The sequence below is a fragment of the Tachysurus vachellii genome, chromosome 21, assembly GCF_030014155.1.
Source record: "Tachysurus vachellii isolate PV-2020 chromosome 21, HZAU_Pvac_v1, whole genome shotgun sequence".
Lineage (NCBI taxonomy): Eukaryota > Metazoa > Chordata > Actinopteri > Siluriformes > Bagridae > Tachysurus > Tachysurus vachellii.
In genome coordinates this window covers 5,474,309-5,496,085 of record NC_083480.1, presented here as the reverse complement: position 1 = coordinate 5,496,085, position 21,777 = coordinate 5,474,309, and the positions used below count along the sequence as shown (strand labels likewise).

The window sequence follows — 21,777 nt, the reverse complement described above, 5'->3', positions numbered from 1 at the left end:
TTGCATTAAAGGAAATGCACTTTGAAGCACTTAGAATCAAATGTCAATCAACACATGATGTGCAATTGATCATGTAAAGAAACATTTTTTGATCAAGCGGCATATGAGATCTTCCTTGTCTGTCTACGTATTTGTCTTTTTTGTCAGTACACATACCATATAGGTCAGAGGCATAAATAAGATCAGAACTTTGCATTTGAACCACACCCTGAAATATTTATGAATATTCTGAATGTCTATTAATAATAACTTAAAGTACACAATTATGGCCTATATTTTTATCAGTCACCTGTGTACCCACCTGTGTCTATGTATAGAGGAGTGGAAGATCTCGAGTGTCCTGCACTGAGCCCTGACTCTGACTCAACCCCACTGAACACTGACTGAACCCCAGACCTCCTCACTCTTACACCATCAGTGTCTGATCTCACAAATGCTCTTGTAGCTGAATGAAAACAAATCCACACAGGCACGCTCCAACATCTAATGGATAGACTTCCCAGAAAACTGGAACAGTAAATCTGGAATGGTATGATCTGCATGCGCATATGGGTATCATAAATCCAGATTATTTAGTCAAATAAAATGTCATTTCAGTGAAAAGAGGATGCTGATGCATGTAAATGCTGCTGTTGAGACTGTCGCATCAGACCTGGGGAGAATGCATGCACTAGTGTGTGTGCACTAGTGTGTGTGTGTGTGCGTGCACGCGCACTAGTGTGTGTGTGTGTGTGTGCACGCGCGCGCAAGTGTGTATCCATCTCGACCCTCACAGCTTTCAACCTGAATCATAGCAGAAAGAAGAGGGGAAAATGGACGGAGTGGGGTCTTTCGGCGCTGGAAGAGCTGGGGCTGAATTCGACCTCATCTCTTTTATACAACAGCCGCAGACCATTCTCAGGATATTAGCATGGGTGAGTCTAATTCAGCGTGGTGTGTGTTTATAACGCGCGTCTCTTTAATACGCTCCATAAAAACAACCGAGCACAAATGAGGCATAGCGTTTATTTCATATTCCATACCATTAACCCTTACGGTACGTGGGATGTATTTGAGTTCGTGGACTATTTCAAGAATGCTGTAATATATAAACCATGTTTCGGGATGTGTTGTTTTTCGTTGCGTAAAGATGTTGACGTATTGATGCCATGGACGCGGTGACCGGAGCGCGCGTGATTTCAGCACTGTGAGGTCAATATCTCACTCACACCACACAATACTACAATGTATTAGTGTTCATTTAATCTGATAAATGGTGTAAAGGGATACGAAGTCATCGTGCCAGGGCCTGTTCTTTAAAACGGGGCTTTTATAAGGAGTGATAATATCTCCTTCACCTGCCTCTTACAGACAGCATCACAATTTCCGCCTGTACCACAGTTATATACACTAATATACATTTATGCTTCTCATTAATCTTGAAAATATTGTCTACTATAACGATATATGCATAGTGCAATGGTGTATATAATCGTACCAGCTCCGATTGTCTTCCGTGCCATGAAGATTTTGGACCTCCATGGAGGTCCAAAATCTCTATGAGGACCCTGAGGCTGACTCTGTGATGATCCTGAGGCTGTCTCTATAAGGATCCTGAGGCTGACTCTGTGAGGATCCTGAGGCTGACTCTGTGATGATCCTGAGTCTGTCTCTATGAGGATCCTGAGGCTGACTCTATGTGGATCCTGAGTCTGAAACTATGTGGATCCTGAGGCTGACGCTATGTGGATCCTGAGGCTGACACTATGTGGATCCTGAGGCTGACATATGAGGATCCTGAGGCTGACTCTGTGAGGATCCTGAGGCTGACACTATGTGGATCCTGAGGCTGACACTATGAGGATCCTGAGGCTGACTCTGTGAGGATCCTGAGGCTGAATCTGTGAGGATACTGAGGCTGACTCTATGAGGATCCTGAGGCTGAATCTATGAGGATCCCGAGGCTGACTCTACGAGGATCCTGAACCCGACTCTGTGAGATTCCTGAGGCATCTAGAGGTTTACCAGCTCCAGTTGGACTCTGCTATACTATAGATAACAACTCCATGTGGTCTTTGAGGACAACAATCTCCTCATCAATACAACATTTATCAGACTGTATATTTATAATCACACCCTCCAGTGTCACCCAAATGAGGATGAGGTTCCCCTTTGAGTCTGGTTCCTCTCAAGGTTCTTCCTTTACCATTCAAGGGAGTTTTTCCTTGCCACTGTCACCTGTTCTTTATAATAATCTTTTGTTCTATGTTTATGTTCTGTAAAGCTGCTTTGAGACGATGTCAATTGTAAAAAGCGCTGTACAAATAAATTTGAATTGAATTGAATTGAATAGGGGGTCACAGTGGCTTAGTGGTTAGCACATTCGCCTCACACCTCCAGGGTTGGGGGTTCGATTCCCGCCTCCGCCTTGTGTGTGTGGAGTTTGCATGTTCTCCCCGTGCCTCAGGGGTTTCCTCCGGGTACTCCGGTTTCCTCCCCCGGTCCAACGACATGCATGGTAGGTTGATTGGCATCTCTGGAAAATTGTCCATAGTGTGTGAGTGTGTGAGTGAATGAGTGAGTGTGTGCCCTGCGATGGGTTGGCTCTCCGTCCAGGGTGTATCCTGCCTTGATGCCCAATGACGCCTGAGATAGGCACAGGCTCCCCGTGACCCGAGGTAGTTCGGATAAGTGGTAGAAGATGAATGAATGAATGAACAAATGAATTGAATAGTCTAATGTCCGGGAACATACATAGTACACTGGGATAGAGTATACAGTTATATAGTATACTGTGCTGAAATACATGTAGATAGTATACTAGGAGAGAATATACAGGTATATAGTACAATGTACCAAGACCTACATAGTATACTGGGCTGGAGTATACAGGTATAGTGTACTGGAATGTAACATACATGTAAATAATGTACTATTGAATACTGGAGTATACTAGGATGTAGTATACCTGTGTTATAGTATACAGGTATACAGTACCCTGGCATGTAGCATACCTGTACATACTATATCAGGAAGTATACAGGTATATAATATACTGGGATGTAGTATACCTGTGCTTAGTATACAGGTATACAAGGCGCTGGAATGTTGTATCCCTGTAAATATTATACTGGTGGTATACAGTATACTGGGATTTAGGATACCTGTTCATAGTATACTGGGGGATACAGTATACTGGGATTTAGGATACCTGTACTTATTATACTGGGGGTATAGAGGTATACAATATACTGGGATATAGTATACAGGTATATAATATACTGGGATATAGTATAAGTGTAGATAGTATACCAGGGAATACACAGGTATATAGTATACTGAGATGTATTATGAGTACAAAGTACACTAGGAGTGTACACTATACATTTATTGTCCTTTTATTATTTATTTTATTAAACAAATAAAACATTATTGTTGTTGTTTCTGTATTTTCTAGGGTCCAGGTTTACCCTTTGATTCAAATAGTGTAAAAATCTTTAATATCTGAATATAGTGAATGAAAGTCTGGATTATTGTACAGAGATTATATTTCAGTTTAATAATAATAAACGTCTAAAGTCCCAATAAATCATTCAAAACTGTTATGTCAAACGATTCTTAATGTCAAGACACTTCACCTAAAAGTGGGAAAAACACATCAGGTATTGACTACAATTACAGTTCAGTTTATTCAGGCTTATGCATCCTTTGCATATAATAGTCGAATTTAAATAGATATACTTTATTACCACAGAAAAATATGGATTAATTAAAGATACAAGGCTTTAAATGCTAATAATTACTTGGATTGACTACAAGTTTCTATTGTTTTCTTCTTCTCTTCTCCACTCTAGATTTTCTCAATGGTGGTATTTGGCTCCATAATAAACGAAGGCTATGTTAACGTCGGAAGTGAGATTCTACATTGTGTTTTCAACAAGAACAATGATGCCTGCAATTACGGTATCACCATTGGGCTCATAGCCTTTTTGGCATGCATCTTTTTCTTCGTCCTTGACATGAAGTTCCAACAAATCAGCAGTGTTAAAGACAGGAAGAAGGCAGTCTTGCTGGAGATTGGATTTTCAGGTAAGCTTTCAAAATTATATATATTTGAGGGTTGTCAGAAATGTCTTGAATCGGCATGTTTTCATGCTGTACCTATACATATTCAGAAATCTATTTAACATGTGATGCTTTTTTGTTGTTAGGTTTGTGGACGTTCCTGTGGTTTGTTAGTTTCTGTTTCTTGGTGAACCAGTGGCAGCGCACTAGACCAGACGATCTGCCAATGAACCAGGGAGCTGATGCAGCCAGAGCTGCCATAGCTTTCTCCTTCTTCTCTATCTTCACCTGGGTAAGTGCTACATCGACTGCATGGAAATTTACTGAAAGCTTTTTTAAACAATTCTGTACTTTGAAAACGATCATGCATCGTACATTTATGATCTCAGAATCAGCAGAACTAGTGACAGAGCAGGCTGAAAACGCACCCATTTCAGTCTAAGAATAACATCATGACCTAGCTAAAGTACAGCAGATTGCTCCAGATACTGCTTTCAGGCTGATGTAGGGGGCAAAGAACAACTCTTTTTGATTGACAGTCAATGAAAATGTGGGAGACACTCATGATATTAATGTAATGGTTAAGAGTCAGTTAGTGTGAGGTTCAGACACACTTACACGTCCTTCTGAACTAGTGTGGCTTTTTGCGTTTCAGGCTGGTCTAACAGTGAGAGCAGTGCAGAAGTATCTTCTGGGGACAGACATGTCTCTTTTCACCACAGAACATGTGGATGGAAACCAACCTATCCAGCCGTTCCCCACCATACCTGCCACAGAGCCCACCGACGCGTACCAGAGCCCACCTTTCACTGAGAAACCGGACCCCAACGCCCCGACTTACCAGGTGCCAATTTACTAGAGGAGCCGAGAGGTTCTGGCCTTTCTTCAAGATGACGTGGTGTGACAGTGTTCATAGATAGTGCTGTGCTGTGACCTTCTGTACAAGAGTTTGTCGATTGTGACTTTTTTTATTTCACTCGGGCCTATATGGATAGTTAAACATTAATTTACGGGTTGAATTGAAGAAGAAATTAAATAAGATGTCTCTTCTATGTATGACAGGATTTATTCTGGTCCATCTAGGTCACTAAAACAAGGAAATGTCAGCTGTGTTTTTGACGGAAATAAAAGAACCTAAAAACAGCGTGTGATATAAAACATCAAGGCTGTTTTACCTTTGGGTGAGAAAAATATGCATGTGCAACATATTCAGAAATTGTTTAACTGTCATGCATCAAAGATACCTTGAAACTTTACATTGAGTGTTTATGTGGATATAAAGTGCAATATTTAAAAGTTATTACGTATGAAAGTAGTCTTCAGATTCTATTAAAATATGTTTACCAGTAACAACCTGCCATATTTTAGGTTAGTGTGCAGTCTTGCACAGACGGAAATGCCATCGTAGGTTTTCTGTGCTGAAAGTCCTCAGTGTTTAGAGGAAGCTGCCCGAGTTTATGCGTCTGTATCAAGGACGCACCGTTCAGTGTTTGTTCAAGGGTTCTTTACTAGGTGTGAACAAAACAAATGATCTACAATCATAAAAACAGAGGTTTAATAACTGCAACTGTAAATCATACAGTTGATGCAAAAATACAACTCAACATTTGTTACAAGAAACTCTTAGCCTCTTAAGAGAAAAACATGCATACAATAAAACTGCAATCATGAAAGGACGGGATGAAAACAATCACACGCTCATGTTAATAAAATAAAAACCTTTGTCTTAGGAAAAAGAACATAAAGCTTTGCTGAACGGAATGTCGAGGAATCAATAAAAACATGAACTGAACAGTAGAGTTTGTATTTAAGTTGTGAAAACGATGTCAATGTTTAAAATGTTTGGTGATCATCAGTGCTTCATCTGATATGTAGTAGGATACCACTAATGTTTGTGTTCTCAGATAGGAAAGCTTACAAAATGATACTGACTGTAATTCAATACATGACGTCAATGGAGTGTTTGTGAGAGTGATCAGGGGTTTTTATGTTTCTTGTACCAACACTAGAAAAAAAATTTACCAGACCACTGTTTATGTACCGGTTGACTCACGTTTATTGTGGCAAGAAAAAAAAAAAGAAAAAATGATGTCCACTCATGTACACAAAAATTAATGTTTACTTGTGTGGGTTTTTTTTAACTTTTCTTTTAACCCTCTCAAGTGCAACCTATGCACAAGACACACAGGCTTATAAATACGGCCTGTAAATTAACGGTACATTCTAGTGTAACCTCTGGCATCATGTCCCATGTTGAATGTTAAATGCTGTACACAAAAGACTTACTGTTGTCAATTCAATGTGTTTGGACTGCAGTAATCGTTAAAATAAAAAGATGGGTTTTTTTTTTCATGAAGAGACTGTGAAACTTTCACAAGCATGTTCATGTAAAAATAATAAGAATAATAAATACTTTGTTTTTAAGCATTTAATTTGTTTCTATTAGGAGCCAACTGTGCATCATTAATCCGTAGGTAAATATTTCTTTTTTTTTTTCCTCTCCCCATTGCTGTGTAAAACAGAACTAGATCATAAAGTAACAACATTCTGTCATTGATTTGTATCAAAAAGACGTTGACAGGAAAGCATATTCACCTCCCAGTGTATTTGCAGTTATGAACAGAGTTATACAAAAGCAGGAACAGTGCAGAAACTGGGTGAGTTAAAAAAAAAATAATAATAATTTACCCTGCCGTCAAAATAAGAAATGTGCGTTTGTTCTTACATTTAACTCCAGATGTCAGTGCCTTAATCTGCATTAACTGGATTATTGCATGGAGACTAATTGAAAATCTGACTGTTTTAATACAAAAAGAGGTTACGAAAAATAGAAATTTGTGGTCATACTTTTTGCGATACTAAACGCTTTGTTAAAATAATCCATTTAAATAATAATAAGACCTAAATAAATAAGGATGAAAGCTAAAAAAAAAAAAGAAAACGAAGCACAGAACAAGTGCTGAGGTGTCACAGTGACTATGTAGCGTGACAGGAAGTGAAACGGTGCAAGTACTCTGTTCATTTGATTTCAACAATCACTTCATAAAAGTCCTTTTTCAGAGACGAGGCATTTGTTAGGCACTTGCACACTTTTTACTCAGAATTTTCCTCCATCCAGATATATTGACTATAAGGTGAGCAATCACTAATGAAAAGAACTCTATAATTAAATGTTGGGGAGATCATCGAATGCAGCGTCTAGAATTAGAAAATTGGCATGCGTAAAGCATGTGTACAATCCTGATGAAAATGTCACCCATAAATCCACAGATGTGGGATTAAGAAAATGTATTATACAATAATAATGAATACTCCAAAAGCAGATGTCTAATTTAATTTAAATGTTCCCATTTCAATTAAGCTCTCATTTCATTCTTATCAAGTATGTAGTCTAAGGGTGTCCGACTGCAGTCCTGGTGTGGCATAATTAAACCTGGTGAATAACAAGCGTGCAAAATTAGGCATCTTGGAAACCAGGAAGATCACCAAACTCCAATACTGGAGTCGGGCACCCATGCTCTATACACACTACAGCTGCACTCCGTGTCACCTGGTGATCCCTTATTGTATTAAACATCTCTGACCCTGGAAAACACACACATCTTTCCACCTGTCGGAGTCGTGCCCCTGTTTTTTGGCAGTTAACTGATAATCTTGCTTATGGCCTGGAGAGAGGGAAAGTCGTCTTCTCCGATATGCAGGGTCTTATGAGCACTGGAGTCTTTTGGAGCCAGTACCTGCTTGCAGATATGACACACTTCGCAGTCCAAGTCTAGACTGTTGTTAGAGGTACATGTTTGCCAGGCTTTCTTTTTGTTTTTCTTGCCTTTTAAGCCTGGTTGCTGTTTCTCCGTGGCTTTAAAGTCTGTATGGGCAGTGAGAAGCTCCTGTTGTTTCTGTGTGTCTGGAAGAAGAACCAGCAACTCATTGAAGACTCTGCTGAAGTTTTCCCCCAGCAGCTCGTGGCAGCTTTTGTGGTACTGAGCAGCAGAAATTAAACCCTAGTACAGACAGGAGGTAAGTATTATTTAACGTAGGGGAGAAATAGGACTTCTGTTTGAAGTCATTATTATAAACAACATTACAAACAATGCATTTGGGGTGAGTAAAAAAAAAAAAAATCATGATTTAATAATTAGTATTATTACATAAAAGTTTTTTTGTATATAATGAAAGACATCTGGCCAACGCTCATTACCTGTCTGAACTGGCCTGAATAATTTTTAAATTCAGTGAACTTGGATTCATCATTCTGAAGGAAGTTCTGTATTGACTGAATAAGCTCCATGTTCCTCTGCTTGAAGTTTTCAGGCATGTGGTACGTCCCGTGTGAGGAAGCTGGTCTGTAATTGTAGAAGGAAAAAAAAAAAATTTGTTAATATACTTGTTATATTTGTTAATATTTGTTTAATATAAACCTAACCAAAACCTAACCAGGCAGTACATTTCTAATACAGACAGTATTTTAGGTTTACTACATGTCATTCATTCTGACCTGTTAGTCACTGGCACTGAGCATTCTGCTATGTTATTGTTGAGCAGGACACCAGTGAACCCTGGAGGAGGCTTGCTGATCACAGGCCCAAGGCCAGGAGGGGGAGGAGGCAGCACTGTCTGAACGTTCTTCACAGAAAATGCGTTTTTAAATCCTAAAATGCAAAACACAATGCAATAAAAGGTGAGTTTCAGACAATACACGAGACGGTGTTTCTATACAGGAACTGTCCGAGTCATACCAGGTGGAGGCTTCTTAGTAATAAGAGCAGGGAAATCCTCTTCTGCAGGTACAACAGGTGGTTCAGAGATAGGCTGCTTTTTAGGGGCAGGAGGCTCTTCGGGAATGATGGGGTTCTTAGTTTCCTTAGGTTTCTCCCTGAATCCATTTATAAACATATTTGATTTGGGGACCACAGTGCCTTTAGGAAGGTGATCTGTTGGTTTGGCCTCGGGTACATTTTCTTTGTGAGCCACGGTGATAACAGATTCCGCGTTATTTGTAGACATCCCAAAAGGTGCGTCTGAAGGCTGTTTCTTCTTCTTGCTATTTTTGTTACTGGGCTGTGATGATCCAGTCTTCACCGTAAGCAGAGAGGAGATGTCTAACATGGTAGGGATGGCACAAATCTCCTGAACCATTTTGCCTGCTTTAGGGTCCTCGTCATCTGATGAGACCGGAGATCTAAATTTGGATGTGGTTTTGGTGCTCTGTGAAGAGGTAAGCTTCTTCTTACGCCGAGATGCATGAGTCTGAGGAATAGTGGAAGAGGGTGGTGGGTCACTAGAGGAAAACACATTGGCAGAGTGCGAGTGCATCTTCGTCGGCAGAACCACGGGCTTATTATTATGGAGTACACCAGATTTACTTCCTACTTGTGACCAAGCAGATGTTGTATTCTCCTGAGGCTTATGAGGTTTGATCTTTGAGACAAGTGCAGGGAAGTCCTCCTCTTGGAAAGAAGAAGGTTTTCTAGCTTGTGACACATATGCTGGGGTCATGGGGGCTGAACCCATTGTGCCAGAATGCACCAGGCTAGGGAAATCATCTTCTTTCAGTGAGACAGGAGTGGGTTTCACCATGCTGCAACAAAACATTTATTAGTGATTGGACATTGTTCATTATGATTATTTCAGAACTACAGTGAAACACTTTGTGTCTTATTGCACACAAATATTTAGCATCTTTGTAAAACCTACTTATGTATAGGCGGTGGTGATGCTCCAGCTCTTAATACTGGGAAGTCTTCAACCTTCATCGGGACATTGTTCTTCATCGAGCGACCTGAAATATAAAAATAATTAACTGTCGTACATATGCAGTTGCCTCTGCAGCCCAAAGCTACAGGAGCTCATTTGAAAACTTGTGTTTGAATAGTGCAGACCTGCCAACCTCCAGCCAGGACACAGGGCTTAATACATTCTTTATACAAATAGTTTATCTAATGTCGAAATGGTTTGAAAGTTTTAGCATGTGAAATATCCCAGGGTGGGGCACGGTGGCTTAGTGGTTAGCATGTTCGCCTCACACCTTCAGGGTTGGGGGTTCGATTCCTGCCTCCGCCTTGTGTGTGTGGAGTTTGCATGTTCTCCCCGTGCCTCGGGGGTGGGTTGGCACTCTGTCCAGGGTGTATCCTGCCTTGATGCCCGATGATGCCTGAGATCATGCCACAGGATCCCCGTGACCCGAGGTAGTTCGGATAAGCGGTAGAAAATGAGAGAGTGAGAATATCCCAGGGTGTTGGTGAATATTTTTAAGTTTAAAAAAAAAACAAATCAACAGTCGTATGTAAATTGGCTCAATGGGTTCTTTTGGCATATTTCTGAGAGATAAAAGATACAAGTGTAACTCAATTAAAACCTTTTTCCTACCAAAATGTAAGTCATGGTTAATCAATTTGAAATTTTGTTTTTTTGGCCCAAATCATATACAACATAATAATAAAAACAACAGAACAACAAAAACATTTCAAAGTAAAGAGAGAAGAAAGCGTATAGCGTATCTCTGACCTCTAACCTTACACTGGGTAGTAAATGAACTACAACTCATTGGGAATGTGATTAGTTGTGCTCTTGCACAGATGCAGCACGTTTCAGTAGGGCTCACACGGACAGATCGGGATAATTAAAGTCAAAATTATAAAGTGGAAACCCACTTTACCTTGCATTTCATTAGGAGGTTTGACTGCACCCCGATTGCCTCTTAACTCATCGCTCTCCACCGGCTCCTCTTTGCGTGGTTTTTGGACTCTCTCATGAACTTGTCCTCTCTCTGCCTGTCGGCGTGCAGCCTGTGAGGCCTGAATTGCAGCAGCCAGGTCCTTGTCCTCTTCCTCTCTGTACACAACCACAATCAGTACTCGTCATGCACTTTAAGGCAATAATGTGTCTAGAGATTAAGGCCTTGAGTTCTGGTTTGAATTCACCCTGAATGTAGGAGCCTCACTTATAGCATCTTCATATAATCAAATTTCTTTTCTAAATCAAAAGTGATGAACATATTGATGAACTATTTACAGAAAGTGAAATTGAACAGGCAACAATAAATCTTACACGTTTGCACATCGAGCTTAAAAGAACCTCCTACTGTCCTGAAATCTGTTTAAAGTGCATGTTACAACATAGAGAAGAAATATCTTGCAAGTCTACATTCTACCGCAAGCCATTCTTTTGGATCCGTTTTAAACAAATGAAGAGGAACTAATGATGTAAAAGTGAAGGCGCATTATTAAAAGCGCTGTAATGAGAAACTTACCTATTGTACCTCCAGCTTCTTACATTCTGGTGAACCCCTTGGGGTCTTCCTCTTCCAGAGCGCCCTTGTCTGTTGAACCGATCGACTTCCTCATAATCATCAGCACTCACTAGACCTGAAGAAGCCATTCAGAAAGTGCTGGGTAAAAAGTCTGACAGAGAGGTTAAAACAATGGCACAAGACTATGCAGAGAAGACACTGACTGACCCACTCACCATCGTTCCTTCTCTGCTGGCGTAGGGCGTAGTTGAACTGTATGTCAATCTGCCGGTTTTGGCGGGCCTCAGCCCGGTTCTTACTGTGAGCAGCAGCTTTATGGGCTTTGTAGTCGATCTCTGTCCGGAAGGCATGTGTGAACTGCTCTGTACTGCAGCGACCTTCCTCGCACAGAAAATGTCTTTCTTTGAAGTGATCGCTGAGATCACGGTAATCACTGGATCAGATTTGAGAGATTTATTAATGAATATACAAATATAAAAAGATTATATAAAACACCGCCATCAGATGACTCAGAAGAAAAAGTGAAGTACCAATAGTATTCTTGTGCTCCGTCTGCATCACAAAAATGGCAAAAGTAGTGGTCACGCCTTAAGTGCTTAAGCAGTTCGTCGTTATCCAGATATCGGTCATCGCAAAATTTACAGAGCGGATGGCCACGATGAGACGTGTCGTCCGGGTCCCCTTGCGTCCGATGTCGAGCCAGTTCTTTGCGGTTGTACCACTTCCTCTCATAGGGGAATATCTGAATGTGGGGTTTTTATGACATTAGAACCAACTAGGAGCAAAATGAGTAAGTCAAGCCAAGAGTAAGTGAATAACAGAGTTACGACTCGGTACCTTCAAGTGCTTAGCACATAATTTGCAGCAAAAGAGCTCATGCTGCTTCCGCATATGATGCTCCAGCTCCTCAAATTTGGAGAACACTTTGGCTTCAGGACATTGTGGACATTCGGAAAGCAAAATCTTCCTGCATTTGCGATAAAGGCGTACATAAAAGATTAAACCTCGACAATATAAATGTGGAAGAGGAAAAACTAAATTGCAAATACCTGAACTGGGCAAAGATTTTTCCATCAGCAAAGTAGATGTCGTATTTCCTCTCAGACTGGTATTCATGCGGAGTGACAGCAGGGAAGGGTTGAAGTTTTCTAACAAATATAACCTGAGAGAAGATGGAAACGCTAGGGATTATAGTTGACATAGCACTTAGGACTAGGGTTACATAACCAGTTGAGCTATACCTAGTGAATCATATACGTGATATGTAGTCTGTTGACTCAGCTGTGTGTCAGAAGGACACGTTAGTCCAAAAACGGACCAATTCAAACATATTGATCTTTGGACACAGAATCTGATTAAGACTTATTATCTGTTAAGGAACTGTTAGCTAGAATAGCAGCTGAAACGACTTGAGTAAGCAGCTTCCTATCCATACGGTTCAGCTTGCTAGCTCTCTAACGTCCAAATAACGAAAAAAAAAACTCTTCTATTCTTCACAAAACTTTCTTTCAGGCTTATGCGAACCTAAAACTTCACAAAATACGTTAAAAAAAAAAAGTCAGCTAGCTAATTGGCCTGAATGACAAGAGACAAACTTTAGTTAGCTTCTAGTTTCCTGAGTTTAACCGAAATAAAATAAATCCTTGATAATGTGATAAATTAAGGATAAATGCTCATATGTACATATATGTTACATAAATATAAGACAGAGATTAATCTAGTAGCTAGCATGTTAGCCGCTTAGCATGTTAGCCGCTTAGCATGTTAGCCGCTTAGCATGTTAGCCGCTTAGCATGTTAGCCGCTTAGCATGTTAGCCGCTTAGCATGTTAGCCGCTTAGCTCGGCTCGGCTAGCTGACCGGTTAGCTTCGGTGATCAGGCCGCTACCTTGTCCAGCTCCACTCGACAGACGGCGCAATATTTCTGCTCGCACAGCACCCGCATCTTGGTGGAGCACCGGTAACACACCGGGTGGTCACATTTTCCAACGGCGAAAATATCAATATCTTGGCAGCAGAGCACACAAACATTCTCGGCTTCCTTCTTCATCGTTGACTCCATTCTAAAAAACCTAAAGGCAGAACTTCTGGTCTCGTGTCAAATCTGTAGCTAAGCTAACAAGCTAATGTTCTGATGATGTTCCTTCAACTCGGCGTGGAATATCAGAGCACCGGTGCATCATGGGTATCACGGGTGCATGACAGAGAGGCTAGTAAATAATGGTCGTGTGTTCAGATAAATGTTACAGAGACTTAAAAACTCTCTACATGCACTTAAAAACTCGAGAAAACATAATATATACGTTAAAACCTGATTTAGCACCTGATTTTGCTGCTAGTTGTTGCGACACGTCAACGCGTCCGCCATATTGAAAAGGGCAAAAGTCGACAGGGATGTAGGAGCTGTTCCATACGAGGCGGCTGGTTTAAATGATCGTCATCCACCTCAATTTACTGTTAACGAATATTTGCAACAAAGAGTACTTGAGATTTCATGTGCATTGAGTCTGTAAGACGTCATTTCATGTGACTGGAAAAATAGACTTTGTAATTATATGATCAGTAATTAAAACATTACAAACTAGTCATGAAAACATATTACAACACAATGTCATATGTCAAGTGCAAAGAACAGCAATTGTGCAAATAGAAAAGTGAAGATAAATATTTAGCATATGTACAGCATAAACATATGCTATATATTTGTAAACATGTACAGCATGTAATATATATAGATATATATGTAAACATATGTACAGCATGTAATGTATATATCAGAATCAAAACCACCGTTTATTGGCCAAGTGCAACACAAGAAATTTGGTTCCAGCTGTTTGTATATGTAAACATGTACAGCATGTAATATATATCAGAATCAGAATCAGAAAGCTCTTTATTGCCAGGTATGTTTTCACATACGAGGAATTTGTCTTAGTACAGAAGCTCCACAGTGTAACAGAATGACTGACAAGACACAAACACATATATAATATAGACAGTTCGTATGTGCAAATTGAACGTGTGAATTGAAATATAAATGTGCAAATTGAGATATAAATAAGTAAGTATGTGTTTTAAGTAAATAATGTAAGAATAGTGTTGTGTGTTCCGTGCATGTCAAGTGTTCATCAGATGGATTGCCTGAGGGTAGGAACTAACTTTGTCTGGTCGTTCTGGTGCTCAGGGCTCTGTAGTGTCGACCAGATGGCAACAGTTCAAAGAGTGAGTGTGCTGGATGTGAGGGGTCCAGAGTGATTGTCTTTGCCCTTTTGCTCACTCTGGAGAAGTACAGATCTTGGAGAGTGAGGAGTGTTGTGCCAATGATTTGCTCAGCAGTCCGGATCACCCTCTGTAGTCTCCTGAGGTCAGATTTGGTAGCTGAGCTGAACCAAACAGTAATTGAAGTACAGAGGATGGATTCGATGATGGCAGAGTAGAACTGTTTCAGCAGATCCTGTGGCAGGTTGAACTTCCTTAGCTGGGAAGGATGTACAAACTCTGCTGGGCCTTTTTCACAATGGAGTCTATGTGAATATCCCACTTCAGGTCCTGGGAGATTGGAGGGCATGGAGAGCTGGGTTAATTTGGGCTGGAGGAGTAATGGGATGATGGTGTTAAAGGCAGAGCTGAAGTCCACAAACAGGATCCTCACATAAGTCCCTGGTCTGTCCAGATGCTGCAGAACATAATGCAGTCCCATATTGACTGCATCATTCACAGACCTTTTTGCTCTGTAGGCAAACTGCAGAGGGTCCAGTGATGTCCTTCAGATAAGCCAAAACCTTTCAAATGATTTCTTGACCACATACGTTAGAGCCATAGTCTGTAGTCATTAAATCCGGTAATTTTGGATTTCTTTGGGACGGGAATGATGGTGGAGCCTTTGAAGCATGAGGGGACTTCACGCAGCTCCAGTGATCTGTTGATCACTGGAGTGATCTGTTGAAGATCCGAGTGAAGATGGGGGCCAGCTGATCAGCACAGGTTTTCAGACAGGCTGATGAAATGCTGTCTGGGCCTGGTGCCTTTCTTCTCTTGATCTTCCTGAAGACCTGGCACACATCATCTTCACTGAACTGAATTTTAGGTGTGGTGGAGTCTGAGGTTACAGGAGGTGTGAATTGGGCTTTTTCAAACCTGCAATAGAACTTGTTCAGGTCTTCTGCCAGTTGTTGATTCACCAGTGTGGGGGGATGGTGTCGTGTAGTTGGTGATGGCTTTCAGACTTTTCCACACTGAAGCTGATTCATTAGAGGAAAACTGAATCCATAGCTTTTCAGAATAATTCCTCTTTGCCACTCTGATCTCCTTTTCCAGTGTGTATTTGGCCTGTTTATACAAGACTCTATCCATATTTCTGTGAGCATCCACTTTGGCCTGATGGAGCTGGCTGAGTTTTGCAGTGAGCCATGGTTTATCAGCCATGGTTTATCGTTAAGTGAGTTCTGGTAGGAATACACAAATCCTCACAGAAACTGATATATGATGTTACAGTCTCTGTGAGCTCGTCTAGGTCGGTGGGTTGTACAGTCCAATCAGTGAGAGAGAAACAGGCTTGTAAATCCTCCTCCGCTTCATCTTTTTACAGTCCTTAATACAGGGTTAGCTGATTTCAGTTTCTGCCTGTAGGTCGGTATGAAGAACTAAACAGTGATCAGACAGACCCAGAGCTGCCCGTGGGACAGAGTTATATGCATCCTTTATTGTCGTGTAATAGTGAACCAGTGTGTTACTGTCTCTGGTGGGACATGTAACATGCTGTCTGTATTTTGTCAGTTCACGTGAGAGAATCGCTTTATTAAAGTCCCCAAGAATTATTAATACTCTCTGTGATCATATCAACGAGTATCTGTAGGGTCTTCTTTAAATGAAGGAGGCAGACTTAGAGCTTTTTGTCTTTTCAGGATCCTCACAATGGGAGGACTTGTTTTTAGTAAAATTAGTGTAATACAGATAGATGTGTGTAATATATGTAAAATAAAAAGAAAATTACAAATAAAAACTCCTTCAAATAATCAGACAGTATTAGAATAAGTAAAAGTAATTAAGATGCAGGGGGCACGGTGGCTTAGTGGTTAGCACGTTCGCCTCACACCTCCAGGGTTGGGGGTTCGATTCCCGCCTCCACCTTGTGTGTGTGGAGTTTGCATGTTCTCCCCGTGCCTCGGGGGTTTCCTCCGGGTACTCCGGTTTCCTCCCCTGCAAGGCATGCATGGTAGGTTGATTGGCATCTCTGGAAAATTGTCCGTAGTGTGTGATTGTGTGAGTGAATGAGAGTGTGTGTGCCCTGCGATGGGTTGGCACTCCATCCAGGGTGTATCCTGCCTTGATGCCCGATGACGCCTGAGATAGCGGTAGAAAATGAGTGAGAGAATTAAGATGCAAAGATTATAACAAACCAAGAAACACTCTCCAAGTGTAAACTTGCGTTTGTTCTATGATGCACACAGAGTATAACATGCACTGAGGTTGTCTACACTAGAATGCACACACAATGTAATTCAAGGCAGGCTTTTATACATTCTGTATCATTACTGTTGCCAGTTGTATTTTGCTGTCGGGTTTGGTCCCCTTTGGGCCTTCTCGACAGCCAACATTTCGTCTTCCAAACATTTCTCGTCGGCAACTCTGAGTGCTGCTAATGTTTTTTCCTTATCTTCAAGGTTAACACTTCTATATATGGTTATATGGTTGCAGTTAACTCCCTGCAACTGCCAAGCTGTGATTATATATGACTGAAGATTTCTATCACCGTGGAATTTGACAGCGAGCATTGAAACAGTTCGCATGCAGATTTCTCCCCATGAATGCACAGTGGGCTTTTAAGCTTTCACTACCAGAAACATAATCATCGAAGTTTACAGTCAAAATAAGAAATATTAATCTTTTCAATTCTATTATAGGGGAATACATGCCCATAAGAAAAAGAAACAGAGTTCTCCTGAACTTCTGAAAATACAACATAATAAAACATAATGTATTATAATCTTCCTTTCTTTTGAAATCTTCTTCCAGCTGCCTAGGTACAGAGTCTGATCCTTTTTCATCCATTGATTTCTTCATTCCTCAAGCTTCATTCATTCATTCATTCATTCATTTTCTACCGCTCATCCGAACTACCTCGGGTCACGGGGAGCCCGCACCCATTCCTCAAGCTTCATATTCTTTATTTTATTCAACAGTTGCTTTATTTCTTCTGCTGCTTTTTCTATTCTCTTATTTTTTTGCTTCTCTTTCTCTCCTAGCTGTATGTTTTCTGGTATTTGTAGCCTTAATCTCACTTTTATTTTGTATGGGAATATGAGGGCAGGGTTTTGAATTTGGATAGCATACAAAAGGTTCATCCAATGAGCATGAAGTTAACCATTCATTTCCTTCATCATCCATTTTACCCACCATTCTCACAACAATATGCACAGTATGTAATATACATAGGTATATATGTAAACATATGTACAGCATGTAATATATATATATATATATATATATATATATATATATATATATATATATATATATGTACAGTGAATAAATATAAAGGTTATAGCAGTGCAGAGATGGAGATGTGGGGACATTGTTGAAAAGTACAAGTAAATATACACACACACATATATATATATACACACACACACACATTGTTAATCTGCACATATTGTGCAGAGAATGAGGAGTATAAAAAATACAATATGTAATATGTACATTGTATGTATAATTGTAAGTTATATATTGTACAGAGGTTATATGTGAATTAAATGTGAATTTACATATTAGCTAAAACACACAGATAGCTGTGATCTCCACGTGGAAGCAGGAATGGTGAATCTTAATATACAGCAACCAATATAGTGTGTAATTAAAACCACAAATATTATTTTCAGTTTAATTAATAAGGAAATAATTAATGACATTAATTCAAATACAAAGTTTTTTCTTTGAAGTGTTCATTTCTTAATTCAGTTAGGGTTCACTTTAATATTTGCAGCATAAGCCATCATAATAGAACCAAACTTTAACAGAAAAGTGACCTTGGTGGCCTACACACAAACATCCTGGACAAGGTCACAGAGTAACACCTAGAAGAAACGTCACTGATCTTTGTTTGAAGATTACATGAAAATCAGATAAAAGGGAACAGAGAGCAGGAAGTGTTATCATTCAGTTCTCATTAGAGTGTAGAATTGAAATGAATACAATCTAACAGTGATTTATAATCATAATCTCCTTGCAGTAGAAAGGCTCCAAATCCTCTTTTACATTTCCATTGTTATTTATAAGACAAGCCTGACAGCTGACATCCCAGAAACAGACTAATGTGACATGTTTAACAGCTGCTAAGTAACAGGTATAGTTGATAAAGATGCAATTTGTATGATCTTTATTTTTTAAATTATGATCATTTGTAAACTAATGATCTCAAACTAATGATGTACAGTTTAAAGGTGTAAAAACAAACCATATGAGACCATCTACTATCTATTACTATCATCTTATTGGTCAATAAAGTAAGACAACATCGGGCAGTAACTGTAACAATAAAACATGCTTGCACTGATTAAGTGAATAAACTGTTACTTTAGATTTCATTACTGAAGCAGAACATACACCCACACTTTGCATGTAAAAAATGCTGAACAGTGAATATTTCAGGGTGTGTATCCAGCAGAGAACAACTGAAACGGTATCCATAGGTTAAACAGTTAGGTCGAACCCTTCTTCCCTTCATGAGAGAGCAGCCACAGTTTAATATGATCTCCTTTGCCTGCCATATATCTGCCACTCTGACCTGAGCTACACAGCACACGATGACAGGGCACAATCAGAGGAACCTGAGGAGATGCGAACACAAGCGAGAGAAAGTCAGAGGATGCATTTCTCATTTGTACTCATAACTGAGAAGTTAATGCATTAAAAATGAACCGACCGGATTTCTCCTCATAACGCTGCCCACTGCTCGAACAGCCTTCGGGTTTCCAGCCATCTCACTGAGCTCTTTGTAGGAGACGGTTTGTCCCACTCGTACCCTTGACTGCAATATCCTTAGCACGTGTGCAGTGAAGGAGTCTGACAAATAGAGATAGGGTTTATACCATCCAACCCAACGTATACTGTTCAGTGATAGTGTGTGTATGTGGCACACATACCTCCCTGCAACATTGGGTGATGTAAGGCAGGAAACGGAAGAGAGATCACTGACTGTGCAGAACGAAAGTAACTCTGGAGCCACGTAACACACTTCTGAAGCTCCGGGTTCAGTTCTGCCTGGTCTGAAATGAGCCCAGACCTACACACACACACACACACACACACACACAGAGTACATACATACTGTACATGAAAAAGCAAAAGATCATCAGTCATCCAATTACCAGGCACAACATTTAAAGACTAAATAAGCAATTTGTAATAATTCAAAATCAAGTTATGAAGTCATTCATGTTTAGTATTTTTACATTAAGGCAAATGCGTTCAAATAAAATCTGTAAAAATACAGTAACTTACAAAGCAACTAACATCACTGAATGTACAAACAGGTACATTTTAGTATGCTTAAGCATTAACATTATGTTTATAACATTATGCTATGTAGACTTAAGACATATCGTTATTGTAGTGGTGTTTATTAACTGTGTGGATGAGAATGTTTACTACACTAGTGCCATTCTCTATCAGCTAGTTTCAGTGATTGACTAAACCCCAACAGAGGAGATAGTGTAAGCCCATGCATATCTCTATGTCACGTGTGTGTGTGGTACCCATGTTCTGTTTCCATAGCAATAGTGTGTGTGGGGGGTATCTATGTTCTGTTTCCATAGTAATAGTTATGGTGTGTAGTGTGTGGGGTACCCCTGTTCTGTTTCCATAGTAATAGTGATAGTGTGTAGTGTGTGTGTGTGTTGGGGGGGGGCTATGTTCTGTTTCCATAGTAATAGTAATGGTGTGTAGTGTGTATGTGTGGTACCCCTGTTCTGTTTCCATAGTGATAGTGTGTAGTGTGTGTGGGGGGGAACCTATGTTCTGTTTCCATAGTAATAGTAATGGTGTGTAGTGTGTATGTGTGGTACCTATGTTCTGTTTCCATAGTAATAGTAATGGTGTGTAGTGTGTATGTGTGGTACCTATGTTCTGTTTCCATAGTAATGGTGATGGTGTGTATTCCTTTCTCACAGCCGCTCAGGAGAAGCTCTCCCACAGGCGACTCCAGACACACACACTGCAACACACACGCGTTTCTAACACACACACACACACACACACACAGTTGTAAATGTACATAATGTAAATAAATGAAAGCTAATGAATATGCATAACCTTCACTATAAATTACCAATGTAATATTCCTGCCCCTTCTGCCCCACCCAGGGTGTGGTACATACCGCTGTTTCTGCATTTTATATGTCAATAAGACAAACGCTATGAATCGAGCAATAATTATGTTCCTTAACTTTTGCACGCTTCCTAGGTGCAAATGCAGTAAATGAAGATTGACATGACGCCGGGCCAATCAGCAACAGGACACTCAAAACGTCACTCTCACACTTCGTGGTTATTGGATAGCTGTCAGAACCGCCCTTCATCTCGTCCAATGGCGTTTAAAATAGAAAGAAAACAGAAAGACTGACATTTTTACGTGCTTTATGTTTCTTAATCCTCCATGTTGTGCACCATGATACTATTGGGTAAAATATCTTTTACTGAAAAAGCTTTATACAGTAGAACAGACCTATATCTTATAATGTACTATAAATCTAACACTATAGAATTAAATACATATTTACTTTATATAAATACTCTCTCCCTCTCTGTCTGTTTTCTTACTCTCTCTTCTATATATTTTCTATATATAGATAGAGAGAGAGAGAGAGAGAGAGAGAGAGAGAGAGAGATATCTTCTATATAGATATATATCTTTTATATATAAAAAGCTGTAAGAAAGTACTGTTCTCTTCTGTAAAGTCTATCCACTAGATGTTGGAGTGTCTGTGTGGATTTGTGTTCATTCAGCTACAAGAGCATTAGTGAGATCAGACACTGATGGTGTAAGAGTGAGGAGGTCTGGGGTTCAGTCAGTGTTCAGTGGGGTTGAGTCAGAGTCAGGGCTCAGTGCAGGACACTCGAGATCTTCACTCCAACCTTCTCACACCGTGTCTTCATGGAGCTCTGTGTTTTGTGTACAGGGAATTTTGTGGAAACAGTTTTGGGTGAAGTCTCATGTGTGGGTGTGAGGCTCAGACATCTACATACTTTTGGCTGTATGTAATGTGTCTAATAGGTGTTCAGTGGGGTTGAGTCAGAGTCAGGGCTATTAGGGAAAGAAACATTTCTGGGTGTGATGTTCAGGTGTTTGCACATGTTTTGTATTTCACAAACTTAAAACAAGACTTAACTAAAAATATTCTGAAAAGATTATTTAAAAAAATAACACTACCTACCTCTTATTAATTAAAATATTGTAAATTGGTGAGTAGACTAAAACAGCAAGCCTTA

At 40.0% G+C, this 21,777-nt stretch overlaps 3 protein-coding genes across 7 annotated transcripts; 1 reads left to right on the top strand and 2 right to left on the bottom strand.

Annotated features, from left to right (window-relative positions):
- Positions 1 to 731: 731 nt before the first annotated feature.
- syngr3a (synaptogyrin 3a) lies at positions 732 to 5,941 on the top strand. 2 transcript variants are annotated; one of them, XM_060896935.1, is made up of 5 exons: positions 776 to 914; positions 1,130 to 1,191; positions 3,834 to 4,068; positions 4,191 to 4,336; positions 4,700 to 5,941. In XM_060896935.1, the coding sequence occupies exons 3-5, from the start codon at positions 3,843 to 3,845 to the stop codon at positions 4,901 to 4,903; spliced, it is 576 nt and encodes a 191-aa protein (XP_060752918.1). In that variant the 5' UTR covers positions 776 to 914; positions 1,130 to 1,191; positions 3,834 to 3,842; the 3' UTR covers positions 4,904 to 5,941. The 2 variants fall into 2 exon arrangements, with proteins under 2 accessions (XP_060752917.1, XP_060752918.1); XM_060896934.1 differs by lacking the exon at positions 1,130 to 1,191 and having other exon boundaries at positions 732 to 914.
- A 1,420-nt stretch (positions 5,942 to 7,361) lies between these two features.
- Positions 7,362 to 13,601, bottom strand: znf598 (zinc finger protein 598). 3 transcript variants are annotated; one of them, XM_060896931.1, is made up of 13 exons: positions 13,181 to 13,601; positions 12,343 to 12,455; positions 12,131 to 12,260; positions 11,824 to 12,035; positions 11,509 to 11,726; positions 11,294 to 11,408; positions 10,700 to 10,875; positions 10,070 to 10,195; positions 9,739 to 9,823; positions 8,781 to 9,622; positions 8,540 to 8,693; positions 8,243 to 8,387; positions 7,362 to 8,045 (listed from the first exon to the last, which is right to left on the bottom strand). In XM_060896931.1, the coding sequence occupies exons 1-13, from the start codon at positions 13,352 to 13,354 to the stop codon at positions 7,686 to 7,688; spliced, it is 2,850 nt and encodes a 949-aa protein (XP_060752914.1). In that variant the 5' UTR covers positions 13,355 to 13,601; the 3' UTR covers positions 7,362 to 7,685. The 3 variants fall into 3 exon arrangements, with proteins under 3 accessions (XP_060752914.1, XP_060752916.1, XP_060752915.1); XM_060896933.1 differs by having other exon boundaries at positions 13,153 to 13,262; XM_060896932.1 differs by lacking the exon at positions 10,070 to 10,195 and having other exon boundaries at positions 13,181 to 13,597.
- Positions 13,602 to 18,158: 4,557 nt separating this feature from the next.
- On the bottom strand, positions 18,159 to 20,778 carry mgmt (O-6-methylguanine-DNA methyltransferase). 2 transcript variants are annotated; one of them, XM_060897380.1, is made up of 5 exons: positions 20,667 to 20,778; positions 20,409 to 20,522; positions 19,434 to 19,573; positions 19,214 to 19,353; positions 18,159 to 19,118 (listed from the first exon to the last, which is right to left on the bottom strand). In XM_060897380.1, exons 1-5 carry the CDS (start codon positions 20,678 to 20,680, stop codon positions 18,990 to 18,992), a joined length of 537 nt encoding a protein of 178 aa, XP_060753363.1. In that variant the 5' UTR covers positions 20,681 to 20,778; the 3' UTR covers positions 18,159 to 18,989. The 2 variants fall into 2 exon arrangements, with proteins under 2 accessions (XP_060753363.1, XP_060753362.1); XM_060897379.1 differs by having other exon boundaries at positions 20,409 to 20,524; positions 20,633 to 20,760.
- Between the last annotated feature and the right edge of the window lie 999 nt (positions 20,779 to 21,777).

Coding starts and splice junctions, on each gene's coding strand:
- znf598 (XM_060896931.1), bottom strand. CDS start 13,354: ATGGAGTCAACGATGAAGAAGGAAGCCGAGAATGTTTGTGTGCTCTGC. Junction 12,456..13,180: donor GTCGAGTGGAGCTGGACAAG/GTAGCGGCCTGA, acceptor ATCTTCTCTCAG/GTTATATTTGTTAGAAAACT. Junction 12,036..12,130: donor TATGTGCTAAGCACTTGAAG/GTACCGAGTCGT, acceptor CCCCACATTCAG/ATATTCCCCTATGAGAGGAA.
- syngr3a (XM_060896934.1), top strand. CDS start 813: ATGGACGGAGTGGGGTCTTTCGGCGCTGGAAGAGCTGGGGCTGAATTC. Junction 915..3,833: donor TTCTCAGGATATTAGCATGG/GTGAGTCTAATT, acceptor TCTCCACTCTAG/ATTTTCTCAATGGTGGTATT. Junction 4,337..4,699: donor TCTTCTCTATCTTCACCTGG/GTAAGTGCTACA, acceptor TTTGCGTTTCAG/GCTGGTCTAACAGTGAGAGC.
- mgmt (XM_060897379.1), bottom strand. CDS start 20,680: ATGCAGAAACAGCGGTATGTACCACACCCTGGGTGGGGCAGAAGGGGC. Junction 20,525..20,632: donor CTGGGTGGGGCAGAAGGGGC/AGGAATATTACA, acceptor TGTGTGTGTGTT/AGAAACGCGTGTGTGTTGCA. Junction 19,574..20,408: donor ACTATGGAAACAGAACATAG/GTACCACACATA, acceptor GTGTGTGTGTAG/GTCTGGGCTCATTTCAGACC.